Here is a 23,008-nt window from a genome sequence, read left to right on the forward strand (position 1 = left end):
CCTATTTTCTTTGTGCTTTTCTCTTTTAGCTTTGTTTTTTAATTTCTCCTGTTGTAGGGAAAAAATATCACAAAGTTTAGTAAAGCAAAAAGAAAGTTTCATTCGGCATATATTCAAAAAGGCAAAAGTAGGAAAGGGACAACTGTGCTGCCAGAGCCATGTCTGTCCAAGGCCAAGGAAATATTACAGAACAGACAAAAATGGGAAAACAGACAAGTACGCTGCCACAGCCTTGTCTGCCGGAGTCCAGGGAACATTACAGAGTCATCAGGATATATTAACATTACAAATGGGCAAAACCATTGAAAGCTTCACCTTTTTACAGATTGGCTAGAAACTGGGATCCTACATTTTGAATTGTCTTTCTTGACAATCATTGGTACAGGTTTCAGTCACAACAGTCGGGAGGGTCTTCATTGGTCCAACAAATTTTCTATTCCCTAAATGCTAACAGGAAAAGACAAGAGTGGAAAGTCTTTCGCGTTCTGCTTGACTGGTTTATGTGAAAGGTTCCCCAAAAGATATTTTCCAAGATTATTTTAGCTATTGTCTTTATACCTCAGGGCCCAGTTGATATGTCCTTGTGAGTCCTTGTGAGCCCAGCTCCAGCTGGGTCACGTTCTCTATGCTCTAGGAGAGGGAATAAATGATTCCAATATTATTTTCTAAATCACTCCCAAATAAAAACATCAAGGTCATTTGCTACAGTGTGTAGAGTCAATTACTGGTCCCAATTCTTGACTTCACTATGGTAGTATCACACACCCACACCTGTGACGTATGTAGTGCCCCAGAGCCCAATCCTTGGGTCCTCTTCTCTCTTCTATACTCACTCCCTTGAGGAGCTCATTTGGTCTCACAGCTTTAAACAACCAGCCTCGACCTCTCTCCTTAATTCCAGACTCATGTATCCAACTGTCACTTAACATCTCTACTTGAATGTTCTAGTAAGCATGTCAAATCCAACCTGTCTAAAATTGAATGCCTCATCTTCTACCTCCAAAAAAACCCTGCTTCTCCCTTAGTCTTCCCCATCTCAGTAAATGACAACTCCATTCTTCTAGTTGCTCAGGCCAAAATACTTGAAGTCACCCTAAACCTCTCTCTTTCTCTCACACTGTACACCCAAGCAGTCAGGAAATCCTGTTGCTTCAACTTCCAAAATATATCCAGAACCTGACCACTTTTCCATCCTTCCTCCCTAACTACCCTGGTCCAAGCCACAAGTGTCTCCTGCCGATGGATGTTCTAGAAAAGCCCCCTAATCTGTCTCCCAGTTTCTGCCTTTGTTTCTCCTTTCATTTTATCTTCAACACAGCCGCCACAGAGATTCTTTAACACGTGGTAAATAAGTTAAAAAATGACCCCCAATTAGTCGTACCTCTCAGTATTCACAAGAGTCCCTGGGTGGTGCAAAGGGTTAAGCACCCAAGCTACTAACAGAAAAATAGGTGATTCGAATTCATCGAGAGGCACCTCAGAAGAAAGGCCTGGTGGTTACTTCCAAAAGGTCACAGCCATTGACAACCCTAGCGGTCTGAAACACATAGGCTCGCCATGAGTTGGAATTGAGATTCAACAGCATTGGTTTGACTTTTTGGTTTTCTCAGTATTCACATCCTTGTAGAGTCCCCTCCTGCCATGAATCTGGACTGGCCTTAACAACTTGCTTTGACTAATAAAATAAAGCGGAGGTGATGCTGTGCAAGTTCCTGGCCTAGGCCTTCAGAGACTCTGCAGCACCCACTTTTGCTTTCTTGGAACACTGCCCTGAGGCCACCACACAGAAAAAGCCAGTGGAGGGTAAAAGGCCACATGGACAAGAACACAGGAGGCCTAGCCAACAGGCAGACATGTGAATAAGGCCAGCTTGGGCATTCCGCCTGAGTGAGCCCAGGCAAAACCAGTAGATGAAACACCCAGCCAATCCACAGAATCATAAGAAATAATAAATCATTGTTGTTTTCAGCTACTAAATTTTGGAGTGATTTGTTATGCAGCAGGACGTAACTGATACAAACTTATTCCGCATCATAGCAACACGGCCAATTGTATTTTCCAAAACTGGCCACTGCAGTATTTCCAGTCCCACATGCTCTTTCAGATCACTGACACTCTCCACCAAAAGATCATCTTCTCTCGCCTTACATCCGAGCAGGAATTTGTGGCTACTTCGAAGAAGAGAGTGCAGCAGACGGGATGCTGTGAAACTTTCAAGGCTAGATCATAAAAGGCAATAAGACTTCAGCTGGCTCTCTCTCTCTCAAGATGCTAGTCCTTGGAACCCAGCCACCATGTCACGAGGAAGCCCAGGCCACATGGAGAGGCCACACATAGGTAGGTGTTCCAGTCCCTGCTAAGGTCTGAGCCAATAGCCAGCATCAGCCGCCAGACAGGTCAGCTAAGGCCAAGTGTAACAGAGACAAATTATCCCCACCAAGCTTGCCCAAATTGCAAATTTGAAATAAACTTTTTTGTTGTTTTATGCCACTATATTTTGTTACATATACATAGTAAACAAGAACAGGCACCAAAGTTCACTTATCCCCTCCATGAAACCAAGAGGTAAGTACTAGAACTCTCATTTTGTAGATGAGAAAATAGAGGTTCAGCAAGCTCAAGATCTTGCCCTAGGTCACACAGCTAGTGAGTGAAAAAGCAGGAATGACGTCTAGATCTTTCAGACACCTCAATGTGGGCTCTCTCCCATCCCCTGCCCCTTCCCCAGCTCTCCATCTTGACCCCCCAGCTCTCCATCTTGGCCCTCCAGTTCTCTACCTTGACCACAAAGCCCACCCAAAGGGGGATTGCAGTCATGTCCTCTGACTACTAGGCCAGCAATAATGGAAAAGCTTTGTTCTTTGAAGCCCCTGTCTCAGGCTCAGTCCTTCCTCTGAGCACAAACCTCTTCTCCTCTGAAGGGCAGCGGCTCTGGGAAGAAGGCCAAGGAAAGGGGTGTGAGCCAAGACCTGCTGTATGTGTCTGGATCCCAATCAACAGCCAGAAAGTCCACTTCCCCTGCCAAGGGGACTACAAGGAGGAAAGAAATGGAACCTTCTGCACCTACAGGTGGGCCATGGGGCATGGGCTCCCCCAGGGAGGGCCCCAGGCCAGGCCAGACTTTGTATGCACAGAAACCTCATTTCCATGAAACATGCAGCCCAACTTGCCCCCTACTTCAAGAAATTTGGAGGCAGATACACGGTGCCGCAAAAACCCCTCTTTCCCGTGCAATGCAGCTACAGTCACAACAGTGGGAGAAAAGCTCTACTCAGCTGCGGACAAACATGTGTGCACACATCCCACACAATTATCTGCATGCACTGGTACTCATGTACATGCACACTCATGCAGAGGCATGCATACAGTAGCATGCATGGAAACACTCATACACTACGGTGCACATTTATGTGCCCACTTATACGTATATACACACAAATTACCATGAATACGTGTGTATACACACCCATGTTCACAGACAAATACACACATATACATGAGCACTCATATTCACAGACCTGAATACGTTCACACTTAGATGCATACACACTAGCACACATGCACATTCACACACATGCCCACATTCCTATGAACTCTTCCCAAAAAGATCCTGGAGCCTATCAATCTCACCAAGATTTGTTCCTGCAGCAGCAAAGATAGTATAGGAAGGACTTTGATTCCTGGAATTTGAGAAAGTGATGAATGAATGGATGGATGCACGCATGCATGGAAGCTTGGATGAATGCATGGATGGATAGGTGGACGGACGGACGGATGGATGGATGGAAGGAAGGAAAGAAGGGACTAAAGTAACTCTTCCTATATTGAAGCCAACAGAAGCCAATTCCTCAGCTGCCTTTGGACACTTTTTCTGATACTGACTCTCATAACTCCCCAAGACATAATGACATCTTCATGGAGGATTGCAGCCAACTCCTACATACGGCAGTCTTAAGGATAATGCTGTGTCTCCTGGACTCCAGAATCCTGTATCCAACTGTCTACTACTCAATACCTCCACTTGCATGTCAACTTTCCACTGCAAACTCAGAATGTACAAAACCAAGATGCTGATCTTCCCCTAAAAACTCACTGCTCCTGTTCACTTTCGCATTTCAGTTAGTGGATTTTCCCTCCTTCCAGCTGCTCAGGTCAAAAGCTAGAACTCACCTTCTATTTTTCTCTGTCTCATACCCCACATAGACTCCATCAGGAAATTCTGATAGCTCTACCTTCAAAATATACCTATAATCCAACCACTTCGCACCACCACCTCCATTGCTACCTCTCTGGTCCAAGCCATTATCACCTCTCAACGGGATTATGGCAGTAGCCACCTAACTCTTCTCTCTGTTTCTACTCTTGTCCCCCAAGTCTATTTTCCACAGAGGAGTCAGTTATTCTATTAAACATAAGCAATAATAGAAAAACAATATAGGAAATCAATGACACCAAACATTGGTTCTATAAAAAAAAAATCAATGAAATTGACAAACTTTTAGTTAGATTGACCAAGAAAAAAAGAGAAAATTCAAATTACTATAATCAGCAATGAAAGAGGAAACACTACTACTGACCTTATAGAAATTAAAAGGATTATAAGAACTATTATGAACAAATGCCAAAAATGAAGAAACTGAAGATTCTTACCAACTTCTGCAGTCTGAAATAGATCAAACGTGCAACCAGGAGGAGTCGATAATTACTGGTGACTGGAATGCAAAAGTTGGAAACAAGATGAAGGATCCATAGTTGGAAAATATGGTCTTAGTGATAGAAACCATGTCAGAGATCAGATGACAGAATTTTGCAAGACCAACGACTTCTTCATTGCAAATACATCTTTTGACCAATATAAACCGCAGCTATGACATGGACCTCACCAGATGGTATACACAGGAATCAAATCAACTACATCTGTGGAAAAAGACGATGGAAAAGCTCAATATCATCAGTGAGAACAAGGCCAGGAGCCAACTGTGGAACAGACCATCAAATGCTAACATGCAAGTTCAAGCTGAAACTGAAGAAAATTAAAACAAATCCCTGAGAGCGAAAATACAACCTTGAGGATATCCCACCTGAATTTAGAGACCATCTCAAGAGCAGATGTGATGCGTTGAACACTAATGACTGAAGACCAGATGAGCTGTGGAATGACATCAAGGACATCATACATGAAGAAAGCAAGAGGTCGTTAAAAGACAGGAAAGAAAGAAAAGACCAAGATGGATGTGAGAAGAGTCTCTGAAAGTTGCTCTTGAACGTCGAGTAGCTAAAGCAAAAGGAAGAAATGATTAAGTAAAAGAACTGAACAGAAGATTTCAAATGGTGGTTCGAGAAGACAAAGTAAAATATTATAATGACATCTGCAAAGACCTGGAGATAGAAAACCAAAAGGGAAGAACACGCTCAGCATTTCTCAAGCTGAAAGAAATGAAGAAAAAATTCAAGCCTTGAGTTGCAATATTGAAGGATTCTATGGGGAAAATATTGAACGATGCAGGAAGCATCAAAAGAACATGGAACGAATACAGTCACTATACCAAAAAGAATTGGTTGATGTTCAACCATCTCAGGAGGTAGCATATGATCAGGAACCGATGATACTGAAGGAAGAAGTCCAAGTTGCACTGAAGGCACTGGTGAAAAACAAGGCTCCAGGAATTGGTGGAATATCGGTTGACATGTTTCAACAAACAGATGCAGCACTGGAAGTGCTCACTAGTCTATGCCAAGAAATTTGGAAGACAGCTACCTGGCCAACCGACTGGAAGAGATCCATATGTATGCCTATTCCCAAGACAGGTGATCCAACTGAATGCAGAAATTATCAAACAATATCATTAATATCACAGGCAAGTAAAATTTTGCTGAAGATCATATAAAAGTGGCTGCAGCCGTACATTGACAGGGAATTGCCAGAAATTCAGGCCAGATTCAGAAGAGGGCAAGGAATGAGGGATATCATTGCTGATGTCAGATGGATTCTGGCTGAAAGCAGAGAGTACCAGAAAGATGTTTAGCTGTGTTTTATTAACTACACAAAGGCGTTCGACTGTGTGGATCATAACAAACTATGGATAACGTTGCGAAGAATGGGAATTCCAAAGCACTTAATTGTGCTCATGAGGAACCTGTATACAGATCAAGAGGCAGTTGTTCCAACAGAACAAGGGCATACTGTGTGGTTTAAAGTCAGGAAAGGTGTGCGTCAGGGTTGTATCCTTTCAGCATACCTATTCAATCTGTATGCTGAGCAAATAATCTGAGAAGCTGGACTCTGTGAAGAAGAGCGGGGCAGCAAGATTGGAGGAAGACTTGTTAACAGCATGCATTATGCAGATGACACAACCTTGCTTGCTAAAAGTGAAGAGGACTTGAAGCACTTACTGAGGAAGATCAAAGCCCGCAGCCTTCAGTATGGATTACACCTCAACATAAAGAAAACAACAATCCTCACAACTGGACCAGTGAGCAACATCATGATAAATGGAGAAAAGACTGAAAGTTGTCAAGGATTTCATTTTACTTGGATCCACAATCAACACCCATGGAAGCAGCAGTCAAGAAATCAAAAGACGCATTCCATTGGGCAAATCTGCTGCAAAAGACCTCTCTGAAGTGTTGAAAAGCAAAGATGTCACCTTGAAGACTAAGGTGGGCCTGACCCAAGCCATGGTGTTTTCAATCGTCTCATATGCATTCGAAAGCTGGACCAGGAATAAGGGAGACCGAAGAATTGACGCCTTTGAATTGTGGTGTTGGTGAAGAATATCGACTATACCATGGACCGCCAAAAGAATGAACAAATCTGTCTTGGCAGAAGTACAGCCAGAATGCTCCTTATGAAGCAAGGATAGCAAGACTACATCTCACATACTCTGGACATGATATCAGGAGGGATAAGTAGAAAGACATCATGCTTGGTAAAGTGAAGGGTCAGCAAAAAAGAGGAAGACCCTTAATGAGATGGATTGACACAGTGACTGCAACAATGGGCTCACGCATAACAATTGCGAGGATGGCGCAGGACCTGGCATTGTTTCGTTCTGTCGTACATAGGGTTGCTATTCGTCGGAACTGACTCAATGGCACCAAACAACAACTATAAACAATGGTATGTCAACAAATTAGATAACCTAGATGAAACAGACAAATTCCTAGAAACACACAAACTACCAAAACTGATTCAAGAAGAAAATGAAAATCTGAGTAGACCTATAACAAGCAAAGAGATTGAATTAATAATTAAAATACTTCCCACAAAGATAAGTCTAGGACCAGACTTTTCAGTGGTGAATTCTACCAAACATTTAAAGAAGAATTAACACCAATTCTTCACAAACTCTTTCAAAAAATAGAAAAGGAAGGAACACTTCCTCACTTATTCTGTGAGGCCACTACCCTGACACCAAAACCAGACAAAGATACCACAGAAAAGAAAACTACAGACCAACGTTGTTGTTGTTAGGTGCCGTCAGGTTGGGTCCAACTCATAGTACAACAAAACAAAACACTGCCTGGTCCTGTGCCATCCTCACAGTTGTTGCTGTATTTGACCCCATTGTTGCAGCCACTGTGCCAATCCATCTTGGTATCCTCTCTTTAACTAACCCTCTATATTACCAAGCATGATGTCCTTCTCCAGGGACTGTTGTCTCCTGATAAAATGTCCAAAGTACATGAGAAGAAGTCTCGCCATCCTTGCTTCTAAGGAGCATTCTGGCTGTACTTCTGCCAAGACAGATTTGTTCATTCTTTTGGCGGTCCATGGTATAGTCGATATTCTTCACCAACACCACAATTCAAAGGCGTCAATTCTTCGGTCTCCCTTATTCCTGGTCCAGCTTTCGAATGCATATGAGACGATTGAAAACACCATGGCTTGGGTCAGGCCCACCTTAGTCTTCAAGGTGACATCTTTGCTTTTCAACACTTCAGAGAGGTCTTTTGCAGCAGATTTGCCCAATGGAATGCGTCTTTTGATTTCTTGACTGCTGCTTCCATGGGTGTTGATTGTGGATCCAAGTAAAATGAAATCCTTGACAACTTTCAGTCTTTTCTCCATTTATCATGATGTTGCTCACTGGTCCAGTTGTGAGGATTGTTGTTTTCTTTATGTTGAGGTGTAATCCATACTGAAGGCTGCGGGCTTTGATCTTCCTCAGTAAGTGCTTCAAGTCCTCTTCACTTTTAGCAAGCAAGGTTGTGTCATCTGCATAATGCATGCTGTTAACAAGTCTTCCTCCAATCTTGCTGCCCCGCTCTTCTTCACAGAGTCCAGCTTCTCAGATTATTTGCTCAGCATACAGATTGAATAGGTATGCTGAAAGGATACAACCCTGACGCACACCTTTCCTGACTTTAAACCACACAGTATGCCCTTGTTCTGTTGGAACAACTGCCTCTTGATCTGTATACAGGTTCCTCATGAGCACAATTAAGTGCTTTGGAATTCCCATTCTTCGCAACGTTATCCATAGTTTGTTATGATCCACACAGTCGAACGCCTTTGTGTAGTTAATAAAACACAGCTAAACATCTTTCTGGTACTCTCTGCTTTCAGCCAGAATCCATCTGACATCAGCAATGATATCCCTCATTCCTTGCCCTCTTCTGAATCTGGCCTGAATTTCTGGCAATTCCCTGTCAATGTACGGCTGCAGCCACTTTTATATGATCTTCAGCAAAATTTTACTTGCCTGTGATATTAATGATATTGTTTGATAATTTCTGCATTCAGTTGGATCACCTGTCTTGGGAATAGGCATACATATGGATCTCTTCCAGTTGGGTGGCCAGGTAGCTGTCTTCCAAATTTCTTGGCATAGACTAGTGAGCACTTCCAGTGCTGTATCTGTTTGTTGAAACATGTCAACCGATATTCCACCAATTCCTGGAGCCTTGTTTTTCACCAGTGCCTTCAGTGCAGCTTGGACTTCTTCCTTCGGTATCATCGGTTCCTGATCATATGCTACCTCCTGAGATGGTTGAACATCAACCAATTCTTTTTGGTATAGTGACTGTATTCGTTCCATGTTCTTTTGATGCTTCCTGCATCGTTCAATATTTTCCCCATAGAATCCTTCAATATTGCAACTCAAGGCTTGAATTTTTTCTTCATTTCTTTCAGCTTGAGAAATGCTGAGCGTGTTCTTCCCTTTTGGTTCTCTATCTCCAGGTCTTTGCAGATGTCATTATAATATTTTACTTTGTCTTCTCGAACCACCATTTGAAATCTTCTGTTCAGTTCTTTTACTTAATCATTTCTTCCTTTTGCTTTAGCTACTCGACGTTCAAGAGCAACTTTCAGAGACTCTTCTCACATCCATCTTGGTCTTTTCTTTCTTTCCTGTCTTTTTAACGACCTCTTGCTTTCTTCATGTATGATGTCCTTGATGTCATTCCACAGCTCATCTGGTTTTCAGTCATTAGTGTTCAACGCATCAAATCTACTCTTGAGATGGTCTCTAAATTCAGGTGGGATATCCTCAAGGTTGTGTTTTGGCTCTCAGGGACTTGTTTTAATTTTCTTCAGTTTCAGCTTGAACTTGTATATTAGCATTTGATGGTCTGTTCCACAATTGGCCCCTGACCTTGTTCTCACTGATGATATTGAGCTTTTCCATCATCCTTTTCCACAGATGTAGTTGATTTGATTCCTGTGTATTCCCTCTGGTGAGGTCTATGTGTATAGTTGCCGTTTATGTTGGGAAAAAAGGTATTTGCAATGAAGAAGTCGTTGGTCTTGCAAAATTCTGTCATGCGATCACCAGCATCATTTCTATCATCAAGGCCATACTTTCCAGCTACGGTTCCTTCATCTTTGTTTCCAACTTTTGCATTCCAATCATCAGTATTTATCAATGCATCCTGATGGTATGTTTGATCAATTTCAGACTGCAGAAGTTGGTAAAAATCTTCAATTTCTTCATCTTTGGCCTTAGTGGTTGGTGCATAAATTTGAATAATAGTCATATTAACTAGTCTTCCTTGTAGGCATATGGATATTATCCTGTCACTGACAATGTTGTACTTCAGGATAGACCTTGAAATGTTCTTTTTTACAATGAATGCAACTCTATTCCTCTTCAGGTTGTCATTCCCCGCATAGTAGATATCATGATTGTCTGATTCAAAATGGCCAGTACCAGTTGATTTCAGCTCACTAATCTCTAGGATATCAATGTTTATGCACTCCTTTACATTTTTTACTATTTCCAATTTTCCTAGATTCATACTTCGTACATTCCACGTTCTGCTTATTAATGGATGTCTGCAGCTATTTCTTCTCATTTTGATTCATGCCACATCAGCAAATGAAGGTCCTGAAAGCTTGACTCCATCCACATCATTAAGGTCAACTCCACATTGAGGAGGCAGCTCTTCCCCAGTCGTCTTTTGAGCGCCTTCCAACCTGGAAGGCTCATCTTCAGGCACTATACCACACAGTGTTCTGCTGCTGTTCATAAGGTTTTCACTGGCTAATTCTTTTCAGAAGTAGACTACCGGATCCTTCTTCCTAGTCTGTCTTAGTCTGGAAGCTCAGCTGAAACCTGTCCACCATGGGTGACCCTGCTGGTATATGAATAGTCGCGGCATAGCTTCCAGCATCACAGGAACACGCAAGCTCCCACAATACGACAAACTGACAGATACATGGGAGATTTTGCCCATAGAATCCTTCAGTATTGCAACTCAAGGCTTGAATTTTTTCTTCAGTTCTTTCAGCTTGAGAAATGTCAAGCGTATTCCTCCCTTTTGGTTTTCTAACTCCAGGTCTTTGCAGATGTCATTATAATACTTTACTTTGTCTTCTCGAACCACCCTTTGAAATCTTCTGTTCAGCTCTTTTACTTCATCATTTCTTCTATTCACTTTAGCTGCTCTGTGTTTAAGAGCAAGTTTCAGAGTCTCTTCTGACATCCATCTTGGTCTTTTCTTTCTTTACTATCTTTTTAATGACCTTTGGCTTTCTTCATGTATGATATCCTTGATGTCATCCCACAACTCACCTGTTCTTCAGTCATTAATGTCTAATGCCTCAAATCTATTCTTGAGATTGTCTCTAAACTCAGGTTGGATATACTCAAGGTTGTATTTTGGCTCTCATGGACTTGTTCTAATTTTCTTCAGCTTCAGCTTGAACTTGCATATGAGTAATTGATGATCTGTTCCACAGTTGGCCCCTGGCCTTCTTCTGACTGATGATATTGCGCTTCTCCGTAATCTCTTTCCACAGATGTAGTTGATTTGATTCCTGAGCATTCCATCTGGCAAGGTCCACAAGTATAGTCGTTGTTTATGTGGTTTTCAACAACAGACCAATATCGTTTATGAATATAGACACAAAAATTCTCTGCAAAATACTAGCAAACCAAATCCAGCAACACATGAAAAGGATTATATACCATGACAAAGTGGGATTTATCCTGGGAATGCAAGGTTAGTTCAACATACAAATATCAATCAACATAAGACATTATAGTAATGGAACAAAGACAAAACCACATGATCATCTCAACAGATGCAGAAAACATAACCCAGATCTCCCAGTCTTCCTCTGCACAAAACCCCATCTCAATCCCAGTAAAAGCCAAAGTCCTCCTGATGTCCAGAAGGCCGTACGTGACGTGGGCCCCACCACCTCCCTGCCTCCCTCTCCCTCTCTGCCTTCATTCTCTCCACGCTAACCACAGGGGCCTGCTTGCTGTTCCTCAAATCCACCAGGTATGCTTGTGCTTCAGGGCCTTTACAGTTGCTATTCCCTCTGCCTGGAACACTGGTCCTCAGACATCCACATAATTCACTCCTTTACCTACAGTACGTCTTCACTCAAAATCAGATTCTCAGTGAGGCCTCTCTGACCACATTACATAAAATTGCAGCCCCCCTCAACACACATACACACACACACACACACACACACACACACACACTCCTTATTTCCCTTCCCCCCTCTATGTTTCTCCTAAGCATTTATTATCATCTGAAATATTGTGAATTCTACTTATGTATCTTTTTTGTTGTCTCTTGTCCCCAACTGGAATGTAAGCTCCATTAGTGACGGGGACATTTTGGTCTGTTTTATTCACTGCTTAAATCCACAGTGTTTAAAATAGCATGCCACTGAATAGGCACTCAACAAGTGTTTGTTGAATATATAACTGAGTGCAAACAGCTCATTATTACTCAACCATTCACTCAGCAAACAGTGACCACCTCACCTCCCTGTATGCCTCACACTGTGCTGAGGGCTGAGGTGTTGAGACAGATTGGAACCAGACCTGGATCCTGCTAAAGCTCATAGGCTGGGCTGGGAGAGGACAGAGCATAAATAACCATGGCCCAAGGAAGACAAGGGAGACATTGGTGGTTCATTGGTAGAATTCTCGCCTTCTATGTGGGAGACCCAAGTTTGATTCCTGACCAACATACTTCATGCGCAGCCACCACCCGTCTGTCTGTGGAGGCTTGTGTGTTGCTATGATGCTGAACAGGTTTTAGCAAAGCTCCCAAACTAAGACAGACTAGGAAGAAAGGCCTGGCGACCTCCTTCCAAAAATCAGCCAATGAAACCCTATAGATCACAACAGTACAATCCACAGCCAGTTATGGGTATGGCACCCGACCAGGGAGTGTTTTGTTCCGTTATGCATGGGGTCACCATGAGTCGAAGGCTGACTTGATGGCATCTAACAACAGCAAAGAGCCCCAGTGACACAATGGTTAAGCGCTCGGCTGCTAACTGAAAGGTGGGTGGTTCGAACTTACCACTGCTCTGCAGGAGAAAGATGTGGCGGTCTGCTTCTGCAGCATAGGAGAACGAAGAAAACCAGAGATATAAGGGAAATATCAGTCCAAGGGGCTAATGGACCACAAGTACTACAGCCTTCAGCAGCCCGAGCCCAGAAATAGATGGTGCCCGGCTACCACCACCAACTGCTCTGACAGGGGTCACACCAGACAGTCCCCAGACAGAGTAGGAGAAAAATGTGAACAAAATTCAAGTTCACAAAAAAACAGACCAGACTTACTAGTCTGACAGAACTGGAAGAACTCCCGAGACTATGACCCTCATATACCCTTTTAACTCAGAACTGAAGCCACTCCTGAAGTTCACCCTTCAGCCAAAGATCAGACAGGTCTCTAAAAACAAACAACGACGCAAGTGAGGAACATGCTTCTTAGTTCAATCATGTATGAGAGACCAAAGGGGCAACACTTGCCCAAAAGCAAAGACGAGAAGGCAGGAAGGAACAGGAAAAATGGACAGACGGAAACGGGGAACAGGGAGTGGAAGGAGAGAGTGTTGACACGTTGAGGAGATTGCAACCAATGTCACAAAACAATTTGTGTATAAATAGTTGAATGAGAAACTAATTTGCTCTGTAAAGTTTCACCTAAAGCACAATAAAAAAAGAGATTACAGCCTCGGAAACTCTATGGGGCAGTTCTACTCTGTCCTATAAGGTCACTATGAGTCAGAATCGACTCGACGCACCAGATTGGTTTGGGTTTTTTAACAACAAGGAAGACAATGTTAAGGAGCTCTAAGGACTGGAAGAGAGGGTCAGGCTTGGCAATCAGAGAAGGCTCCATGGAGGAGATGGTGTTTAGCCTGGCCTTTGAAGGCCCGGAATGATTCGGGGATGTGGAGAAGGAGGCTGGAGTGGGGAGGACAGGAAGAGCGGAGATGGGAAGCATGGGGCATGTCCTAGGCATCAAGAGGGGCCCTGTGTGGCAGAACTACAGTGGAAGGATAAGGCTACTTAGTTTGTCAGGGAAGTTCATGAGGGGCTTTGAATGCCAGAGGAAGAGCTGGACTTGGTTCCAGAGGCACCAGGGAGCCATGTGAGGCTTCTGAGCAGGAAGGTCGGTGGTGTCAGAAAGCTAACTCTGCCATGTGGGAAGAACAGATTGTGGGGGGTGAGCAGGAAGGTGGCTCCTGGAACAGTCCTGGGGAAAGACAGAGGCATGAGCCAGGGCAAACGGGAAGGAGTGGAGACGGGAGATTTGGGAGATGTCCAGGGTTTACTGATGCGGGGAGTGGGTGGGCAGTGCAGGGGAGCAGGAGCCTGAATCTCAAGACAGGACATCCAGGTGGAGTTCAGGGCTCAGACAGAGCCATGGGGCAGGCCAGGTCAGGAGACGGAAGACCTGCACCACTTCTGGAGGGGATACGCAGGTTGGAGTTCTGGTAGCAAGACTCAGCACCAGGCCCAGCCCTGGTCACAGAGAGGAGAGGCTCCCAGAGCAGGAGGATAGCCACAGCATGAACCTGCCCACCTTCCTGCCCCTCATCCCCCTGTCCCTACTCCGCCGGGACAGGCCAAAAGGAGAGTTTCTCCAGCTGGCTTTGCCTGACAAGACACAATGTCATTTCTAGATGAGCCCATCCAGCTCTGGAGATGTGCCAGGCTGCGGGAGTGGAGGGGGGCAGCTGTGTCCCCGACACATAGCCAAGGAGCTGCCTGCCAGAGCCAGCCAAGGCAGTGGCAGAAGCAGCATTGGCAGGGGTCCCCAGCCCTCGCCAAGGCAGGGACAGGCCGTTGATGGGGCCTCCATCTACCCTGGCCTCAGTCTCCCTGCCAGGTCAGGCCCTGTCAGCCCCCACCAGCCAGAAATGAGGGTCCCAGTCCCTCTCCCACTCCCTCAAGTAATGTGCATTAATATATTCACTAGAGCCTAGTTGGAGCCCTGGAGCCCTAGTGGCAAACTGGTTAAGAGTTCAGGCTGCTAACTGAAAGGTTGGCAGTTTGAATCCACCAGCCGCTCCTTGGAAACTCTCTGAGGTAGTTCTACCCTGTCCTATAGGGTCACAATGAGTCAGAATCAACTCAACAGCAACAGGTTTTGTTTTTTTGGTTTAGTGTATGCCGGGAGTCCCTGTGAACATGCTCAGCTGCTAATCAGAAGGCTGGACGTTCAAATTCACCCAGAGGTGCCTCGGAAGAAAGTCCTGGTGATCTACTTTCAAAAAATCAGCCCTTGAAAACCCTATGGAGCACCGTTCTACTGTGACACACATGGGGTTGCCATGAGTTGGAGTTGACTGGTTTAATGTATCCCAGGGTTTGTTTCTCTCCACAGGGGTGACAAGGGACAGCGCAGCATGAAGGACACAGGCTTTGGAGTCTGAGTAGCTGAGTTGGAGTTTATTTGCCCCACTATTTGTCTGTTGCTGCCTGTGAGCCTCAGTTTTCCAATCTGTCCAGTGGGGATGAGAAAAACCCTTCCCCGCAAGAGTGTTGTGAGAACTTAATCAAAGCATGTGGAAAAGGTAATGATAACAGGACTCCACTCTACTCCAGAAATGCTGGCTGAAGTCCAAAGCTAAAGACGACAGGTAAGAAGTGCCCACACCTTAAAAGACTTGGCAGAGAATCTGCAGGACTTAGAGAGGGAAAAGAAACAGTCACACGTGCCCCCACTAGCTTCTACAGAAGAAGGCTGGAGACTCAGGCTGGGAGGGTTCATTTGAAGAGTCCCCTTCTCAAGCTGAGGGAGGGGCTTCCGGGGAACCACCCGGGGAGGGCAGTGCCTGCCAGGAGGGAAACTGGCCTTCCTCCATGGCTGGATGCTGGCTAATGCTGGCCTCCTGCAGCAGGGCCACCTGAGGGGTGCGCACAGAGGGTGTCCTCTGTGTACCCAATGAACATCACTTGGAGTTCGCTGGGGCCTGGGGAAGTCAGAGGGTGGGGGTGCCACATGGAGCAGGCTGCAGGGGTGGGGTGAGGAGAGAGGGCAGCACAGAGGGTGGCTGTACTTTCGGAGCTTACCCAAGGGGTTGAATGGGCACCATGGCGGGGGGACAGGCTGGAGTGGTCATGAGAGGGGGGGCTCCCCACAGGGCTGGCTGCGGGGCAAGAGGGCCCAGCCGGAAGGGGCTGGAAGGGCAACACATGAAGAAGACACGCAGCGGGGAAGCTGTGGGAGGACTGTGGGGGGCTGTGTCTCCTGCACCGAGGAATTGGGCAGTGCAAAAGCCGGGGACACACCCAAGAGAAGAAAACTACAGACGAATATCCCTTATGAATATAGATGCAGAAATCTTCAACAACATACGAGCAAACTGAATCCCACAGCATATCAAAAGGATTACACATCATGACCAAGTGGGATTTATCCCAGGAATGCAAGGGAAATCAATCAGTGTAATACACCATACTAATTAAAAAGCCAGGGTAACTTTGATGAAGGGTAAGACAGTACACAGCACTGGGGAAGCCAGCAAAACTCGTACATGGAAAGGTCATGGAAGCTCCCTAGACACTTCCAAACTCCCTAAGGGACTGAATTGCTGGGCGGAGGGCTGTGGGGACCATGGTCTCAGGGAACATCTAGCTCAATTGGCATAACACAGTTTATAAAGACAATGTTCTACATTCTACCTTGGTGAGTAGTGTCTGGGATCTTAAAAACCTGTGAGCAGCCATCTAAGATACTCCACTGGTGTCACCCCTTAGGGAGCAAGGGAGAATGAAGAGAACAGGATACAAGGGAAAGATTAGTCCAAAGGACTAATGGACCACAGCTACCACGGCCTCCACCAGACTGAGTCCAGTACAACTAGATGGTGCCCGGCTACCACCACTGGCTGCTCTGACCGGGATCAAAATAGAGGGTCCTGGACAGAGCTGGAAAAGGATGTAGAACAGAATTCTAACTCACAGGAAAAGGACCGGATTTACTGGCCTGACAGAGACTGGAGAAACCCTGAGAGTATGGCCCCCCAACACCCTTTTAGCTCAGTGGTGAAGTCACTCCCAAGGTTCACCGTTCAGCCGGGGATTGTATAGCAGCGTAAAACAAAATGGGACTAATGAGGCACAGCAGTCCAGGGACAAGGACTAGAAGTCAGGAGGGGACAGGAAAGCTGGTGATAGGGAACCCAAGGTTGAGAAGGGACAGTGTTGACAGGTCGTGGGGTTGTTAACCATTGTCATAGGGCAATATGTGTACTAACTGTTTAATGAGAAACTATTTTATTCTGTAAATTTTCATCTAAAGTACAAAAAAAAAAGAATTATCTATGTGAGATCAAATTGACAACAGCAACTCAAAAGGTTTGATGGGAAGCCTAGGGGGCAGTGAGTTGAAGACAATGGTGGTGGAATAATTTGGAAAAGAATAGTGAGAATAGCAGCACAACTGGAAGAATGTAATCGATGTCACTGAATTGTACATGTAGAAACTTTCAAAATTGTGTAACTTTGGCTATGTATTTTTTCACCAAAAAAAAAAAAAAACAGATCCTCCAAGGTCAAGAAGGAAGAGTGTTGACATGTAATGGGGTTGTTAACCAATGTCATAAAACTATATGTGTACAGACCATTTAATGAAAAACTGTTCTGTAAACCTTCACCTAAAGTACAATAAAAAAAAAAAAAAAAGCCAGGGCCAGAGGCCCCTCCCCACCAAAACCCCCAAAAGTGCCCAAGAGAAGAGCAAGTCAGAATTTGGCATCTGCCCCACTGACAGCACTGACAGCAAGAACAACTCCAGACACAGGTAATACTTTGCCCGTTTCCTGCCATCCTTCCTTGCCTGCCCAACCCTGGGGAGGTCAGAAGGGGAGGCGGGCAGGGACAGCGTCAGAGATGAAGGACACAAAATGAAACAAGCAGGATGAAACTAGTCTAGAGCTCCCCCTCTACCCAATGCAATGCTCTGGGTCTGGATAGCAGCCTTATTTGAAAGTATAAACCAAAGTTTTGATTTAAATCGGACCGGACTTGTAGACTCATGACCGTGCCTGGAAAGGCCGTGGGATCTGGTCATGGGTGGGAGATGAGCAAGACCAGGAGAACAATAAAGCTGTGTGCTGATTTGTCTCTGAGCCCAGCCCCCTCAGTGAATCCAGTACATGTGTGCACTGGCATCAGCATCTATAGAGACAGGCCCTCCCAGGCCCAGGTGCAGTGATGGGTCTCCTGGACCAGCAGGCAAGGCCATGGACCCGGGCAAGGGAGGGACTCCAGCCTGTCTGGCTGGGTCTGGGCTGGTGCAGTCTTTCCAGAAGTGACCGCCTCGTCTCATTTGGGAGGACAGGTAGGGCAGGGGCTGGGGGAGCCAGGGACGCTTTGCCGCACACAGGGAGGGGCAAGATCTAGTCCCTGCCCTTCGGGCTCCCTGTCTGTAGATACACCACACACCCTGGGACCTGATGGGGGCAAATGCACACTGAGCCCAGGAAGGCGTGGCAAATTCTGATGTGAACACAGAGTGGTCCCGGAAGTCTCTGTGAAGGAGGTGGCCTTTGAGTTGGGTCTTGCAGAAGGATTTTAAGAAGCACAGAAGAGGAAAACAGTGCCCCTAGTGGAGGGAGTAGACACAGCAAAAACTGGAAAATGAGCATCTACGTGCTGGAATCGCCAGGGTGTGAGGCGCAGGAAGGGATGCAATGGGATGTGGGTCTGGAAAATGTGAGATTATCACATCGTCACCTTTAAACCAGTGTCCACATTGGCTATGATCAGTCTGGGCCTCACCTTCCTCATCCGTAACCTGGGGAGAATTGCACTATTGCTTCTCGAGCTGACAACCCAAGAATGCCCTGGAAATAGATGAGTCCCGTTATTTTAGTTCAAAGTGTTAACCAGGAGCTCAGAGGACACACTTCAGAGCTGGAAAGGCTTGGGTTCCCTGCTCTGCCCCTTCCCGGCTGTGTAACTCTATGTAAGTTATTTCCTCCACTTGAGCCTCAATTTACTCATCCGTAAAATGGGGATAACAAGCTCTACCTGGAAAGAGTAAACAATGCACATATAAAGACCTGGTGCAGGGCTTAGTTCCCCACCCACTTGCTCCCCCCCCCCAACTCCCAAAGGCACCCTCACTTACGTAGAAGGGCAGGAGTGTGGTTGGGACCAGGACAAGAGCCAGGTAGAGGCAGAGGGCTGTGGCAAGCAGGCTGGAGGCACAGATGAGGGGCTCAGCCCTCGGGTTGACTTTCTTGAACCTCCTCGCTGCCTCTGCCCCCAGGATGACCCCAATGATGCCAGTCACAACGGTCAGTGCCCCAAAAATCAGGCTGATGGAAAGAGAGCCAAGGCAGGTAGGTCAGTTGGGGAGGGGGGATTAGGATAGAGACCCTTGGTCCCTCCCACCCACCTCGCCTCTGGGTCCAGCCACCTGACCTAGGTGCATGATCTGGTTTCTACAGGACATGTACCCCTGACCTGACCTACCCCTTCCCCTCCCTCCTGACCTCTCCTGGAGCCTCAAGACCCTGATCAGGGGCACATGTCCTCCCCTGCACCCTCGGCACCCTGTCCTCCCCTCTCCCCTTTCCTGCCTCATGCTGGGGATGTAACCAACCATATGGGTGACCCACTCAGCATTCCAGCACCCCAGTTCTCAGCCTACCTCATCTCCAACGACCTACTCTACCCTCTTACCATCCAAAACTGCCCCACTCAGAAATCTTCATTCTAGCATCCCACTCTGGCCCTAACCTCCTCTCCTTCTAGCCCTGAATACTAAGGAAAGGGGGCAAGTGTACATTTATTTATTGAACTCCTACGGAGCCCTGATGACACAGTGGTTAAGCGCTCAGCCACCAACTGAAAGGTTGGTGGTTCTAACCCACTAGACGCTCTGCAGGAGAAAGCTGTGGCAGTCTGCTTCCGTAAGGATTACAGCCTTGGGAACCCTATGGGGCAGTTCTACTCTGTCCTACGGGTCGCTATAAGTCAGAATTGACTCAAGGGCAATGGGTTTGTTTGTGTGATCCCCAGCCCTTGTTTGGGCAGTGCACACACACTCCCTTGCTGAATCTCATCCTTCCACTCCCCATCTTTGAACATCCCTTAGGCAGCCCCCTCTTGACTTCACTGCCTTCCCACCTACTCCTGAGCCCACTTCAACCCCACCTGGCTTGCCCTTGTGCCTCCCTCCTGCAGAGATCTGCCCCTCCGGGACAACCTCAGTACAAAGGGTGCTTTCTCAAATGCAAATCAGACCATGTCCTTGCCTACCCTCTCCCTGAAATTCTCCAATGGCTCCTAAACACCTCCTGGATTCGGTTCCAACTCGTTATCGTGGTATACTTGGCCCTTTATGCCTGGACCGTGGCTGACCTCAACTCTAGTCCCCAGCTCCATCCTCCTCTGCTCCCAGACTAGTTATTGTCCCCACCTCCAGCTCATACTTTCATTCCCTCATCTGGAACACTTTTCCCTAGTTTTTCCACCTACCGAACTCCTATTCATCCTTCACGACCCATCATAGATGTCCTCTTTTGGGGGATGCCTTCCCCTGCCCCCTTGCTGATTTCTTTACTCCCATCAGTTCTCATAGCACCTTCTGAGTCCCTATCATCAGGGCCATTCATTAGTCTTTGAATTCCTGGGAACATAGAGCCTGACGCACAAAACGTATGTGTTGAGCAAATGAGCTCAGTGATACCTCCCAGAATTCCCAGGTGGAGCAGATGAGGAAGGCAAGGCTGAGAAAGGTTAAGACAGAGACTGCTCAGCTCTTAAATGACACATCTTTGCCCTCCTGGTCTATCCTGCTTTCCCAAGCTCCCTCTTAAAAGAGCTCAGAGGGATAGCTGAGACTGTGACCAGCACAAACTCTTGAAAACACAATCTAACCACGACCTTTTCCTGCTTCAGGCCCCTGAGTGGCTCCTCACTGTCCTCTAGGCAAGCTCTCTGGCCAGCATCCAAGGCCTTCACAACTAGCCCTGCTGACCTGCACACCTTTCCCTTCCCCCTCCCTCCTGACCCTGCACAAATGATTGGAAATTCTCTCAGTTCAACCTATGCTTGCAGGTTCCCTTGGCCTGGAGCACTGTCCCCTCACCCACCCTTATTGCACTTGGCTAGTATCCCCTCTCAGACCTAGACATTTCCAGAAGGGTGTGGGATGGCACAGGTGCCCTGCTATTACCTCTGTGGTTCCCGCTGACACCCAAGAACGTAAGAGCACAGGACTATGGGTACTGACAAATTGGGTATCACAAACCACTTCTCCCCTAAACAACTTCTGTGAAATGTCCATCCTACGGGCTGAGGACTAGTGGGTTCATTTCCCCACCCCCTCCCCTCAGTGCATAGGAGACAGCAAGGAGCCCAGAGAGGGCAGAAACTTGCCCGAGGTCACATAGCCCCTCAATGACAGAGCCAGGGCCTCCTGGCCCTCTGCCTACCAGACAGAAGCATGCAGGTCCTTAGGCAACTTAAAGATGCTCACGGAGGCTTCCCAGCCTTCCAAGCTGTGCAAGTTTGTGGTTCAGCCCAGTTACATGACTCCGAATCCTGAATGAATGCCATCTGCCTCAGAGCCCTGGTCTAAGCCAGCCTTGACAGGTTCTCAAGACCTTTGTGAGGTTTGGGATTGTTATTCAGACAGGTAGCCTAGACAAGGGCCCCTCATCAGCCCCTGATCAGGAGCTGCAATCAGAGGAATCACTCCAGACACCTTTGAAAGAGACCTTTGAAAGGTCCCCCCATGCCCACAAGCCCTTTCCAGAATCATAGGCCCTTAGAGCCAGGGGGGCCCTTCAAGGCCTGCAAATCCTATTCTGACCCCCTACACAGTGACCTTGGCAAACTGCTGTCCAATACCTGCTCACACACCCCCAGGGATGGAAAGCTCACCACTCCCAATGCAGCCCCTTCCATCTGGGGCAGCTCTGAGTGTCGGAAGATCTTCCTCAACTGAGCTGGAGTCCTGGGTCCTGCAGCTTCCTGCCCTGCCCCACCCTCACCCTGGGGCTCATCCTAACTAAAGGGAGTTTATTAATAGCTGAGGTCTGTGCAGAACCCCACATCAGGACCTTCCACCCACTGTGCAGTAGGCTGAATAATGGCCCCCAAGATGTCTATGTCCTAAGACTTTCAGACTTGGCAGATGTGATGAAGTCAAGGATCTTGAGATAGGGAGGTTATCTTGGATTATCCAGGTAGGCCGTAAATACAATCACAAATGTCCTTCCAAGAGAGAGGCAGAGGGGGATTTGAGACAGAAGAGGTAAAGACAATGTGACCACCGAAGCAAAGACTGGAGCACTAGGGCCATAAAACAAGGAATGTTGGCAGCTGCCAGAAGCTAGAAGAGGCAAGGCACAGACTTTTCCCTAGAGCCTCCAGAAGGAGCAGGGCCCTGCTGACACCTTGCTTTTGGCCCCGTGAAACCATTTTGGACTTCTAGCCTCCAGAACTGTGACAGAATAAATTTTTGTTGTTTTAAGTCACCAAGTTTGTGGTAATTTGTTACAGAAGTGACAGGAAACTAATATACACTTCCACATCCATTTCTAACAAAGTTTCTGTGAAGGAGCTAAGTTAGAGGGAGGAGGGTGAAGCTGAGAAAAGGGGAAGTGACTTGCTCAAAACGTCAAACCCAGTGAATGCCTGCTGTGGAATTGGGTCCTGTTTTTCTTCCACTTTTTCAAGCTGCTGTGGGGCTTTTAGGACTCAGCCGTTGCTTCCGGGAGAAAACAATCCAGCTGAGGCGCCAAGACAAACATCGCTTCCTCATACTCATACACTCAATGCACTTACTCACAAGCTTTCCCTGAGCACCTACTGTGTGCCAGAAAGCAGTCCTAGCAAAGCGGAGAGGTGTCCAAGTTAGTGAACAGGAACAGGCAGTCTCCAGAGGCAATAGGACACAGAACTTAAGAGCACAGGCTTTGGAGTCAGATGGATTTGAATCCTGCCTCTGCCACTTGTTAGCTGTGTGGCTTTGGACAAGTTACTTAACCTCTCTGAGCTCCCATCTCTCATAATATAGGAATACTAAGAAGGTCTTCCTCAGATGTACTGATGTTAAATGCTTAGCATAAAGCCTGAACTGAAGTAAGGGTTTAATAAATAGTGATGAGAAAAGTGGAGGGAGGTACAGGCAGTAGACAGGTTGGGCAAAGGAGACAAGTGAGAGTGCATAGGACATTCTGGAAATTACACAAAGCTCTGACTGGACGTCAGAGAAAGGGGAGAGAGGCGAGAGAGGAGGCTAGGCAGAAGGGGGTAGAAGTAGGAGCTGCCAG

At 46.5% G+C, this 23,008-nt stretch overlaps 1 protein-coding gene across 1 annotated transcript in view; it reads right to left on the minus strand.

Annotated features, from left to right (window-relative positions):
- Positions 1 to 23,008, minus strand: part of SPNS3 (SPNS lysolipid transporter 3, sphingosine-1-phosphate (putative)) — a 58,812-nt gene that overhangs the window by 20,455 nt on the left and 15,349 nt on the right. Inside the window, exon 8 of the mRNA XM_004376241.2 lies at positions 18,850 to 19,039. Within this exon, the coding sequence (XP_004376298.1) occupies positions 18,850 to 19,039 (190 nt within the window). The remainder of the gene's footprint in view (positions 1 to 18,849; positions 19,040 to 23,008) is intronic.

Source organism: Trichechus manatus, unplaced genomic scaffold (assembly GCF_000243295.1).
Source record: "Trichechus manatus latirostris isolate Lorelei unplaced genomic scaffold, TriManLat1.0 scaffold00040, whole genome shotgun sequence".
Classification (NCBI taxonomy): domain Eukaryota; kingdom Metazoa; phylum Chordata; class Mammalia; order Sirenia; family Trichechidae; genus Trichechus; species Trichechus manatus.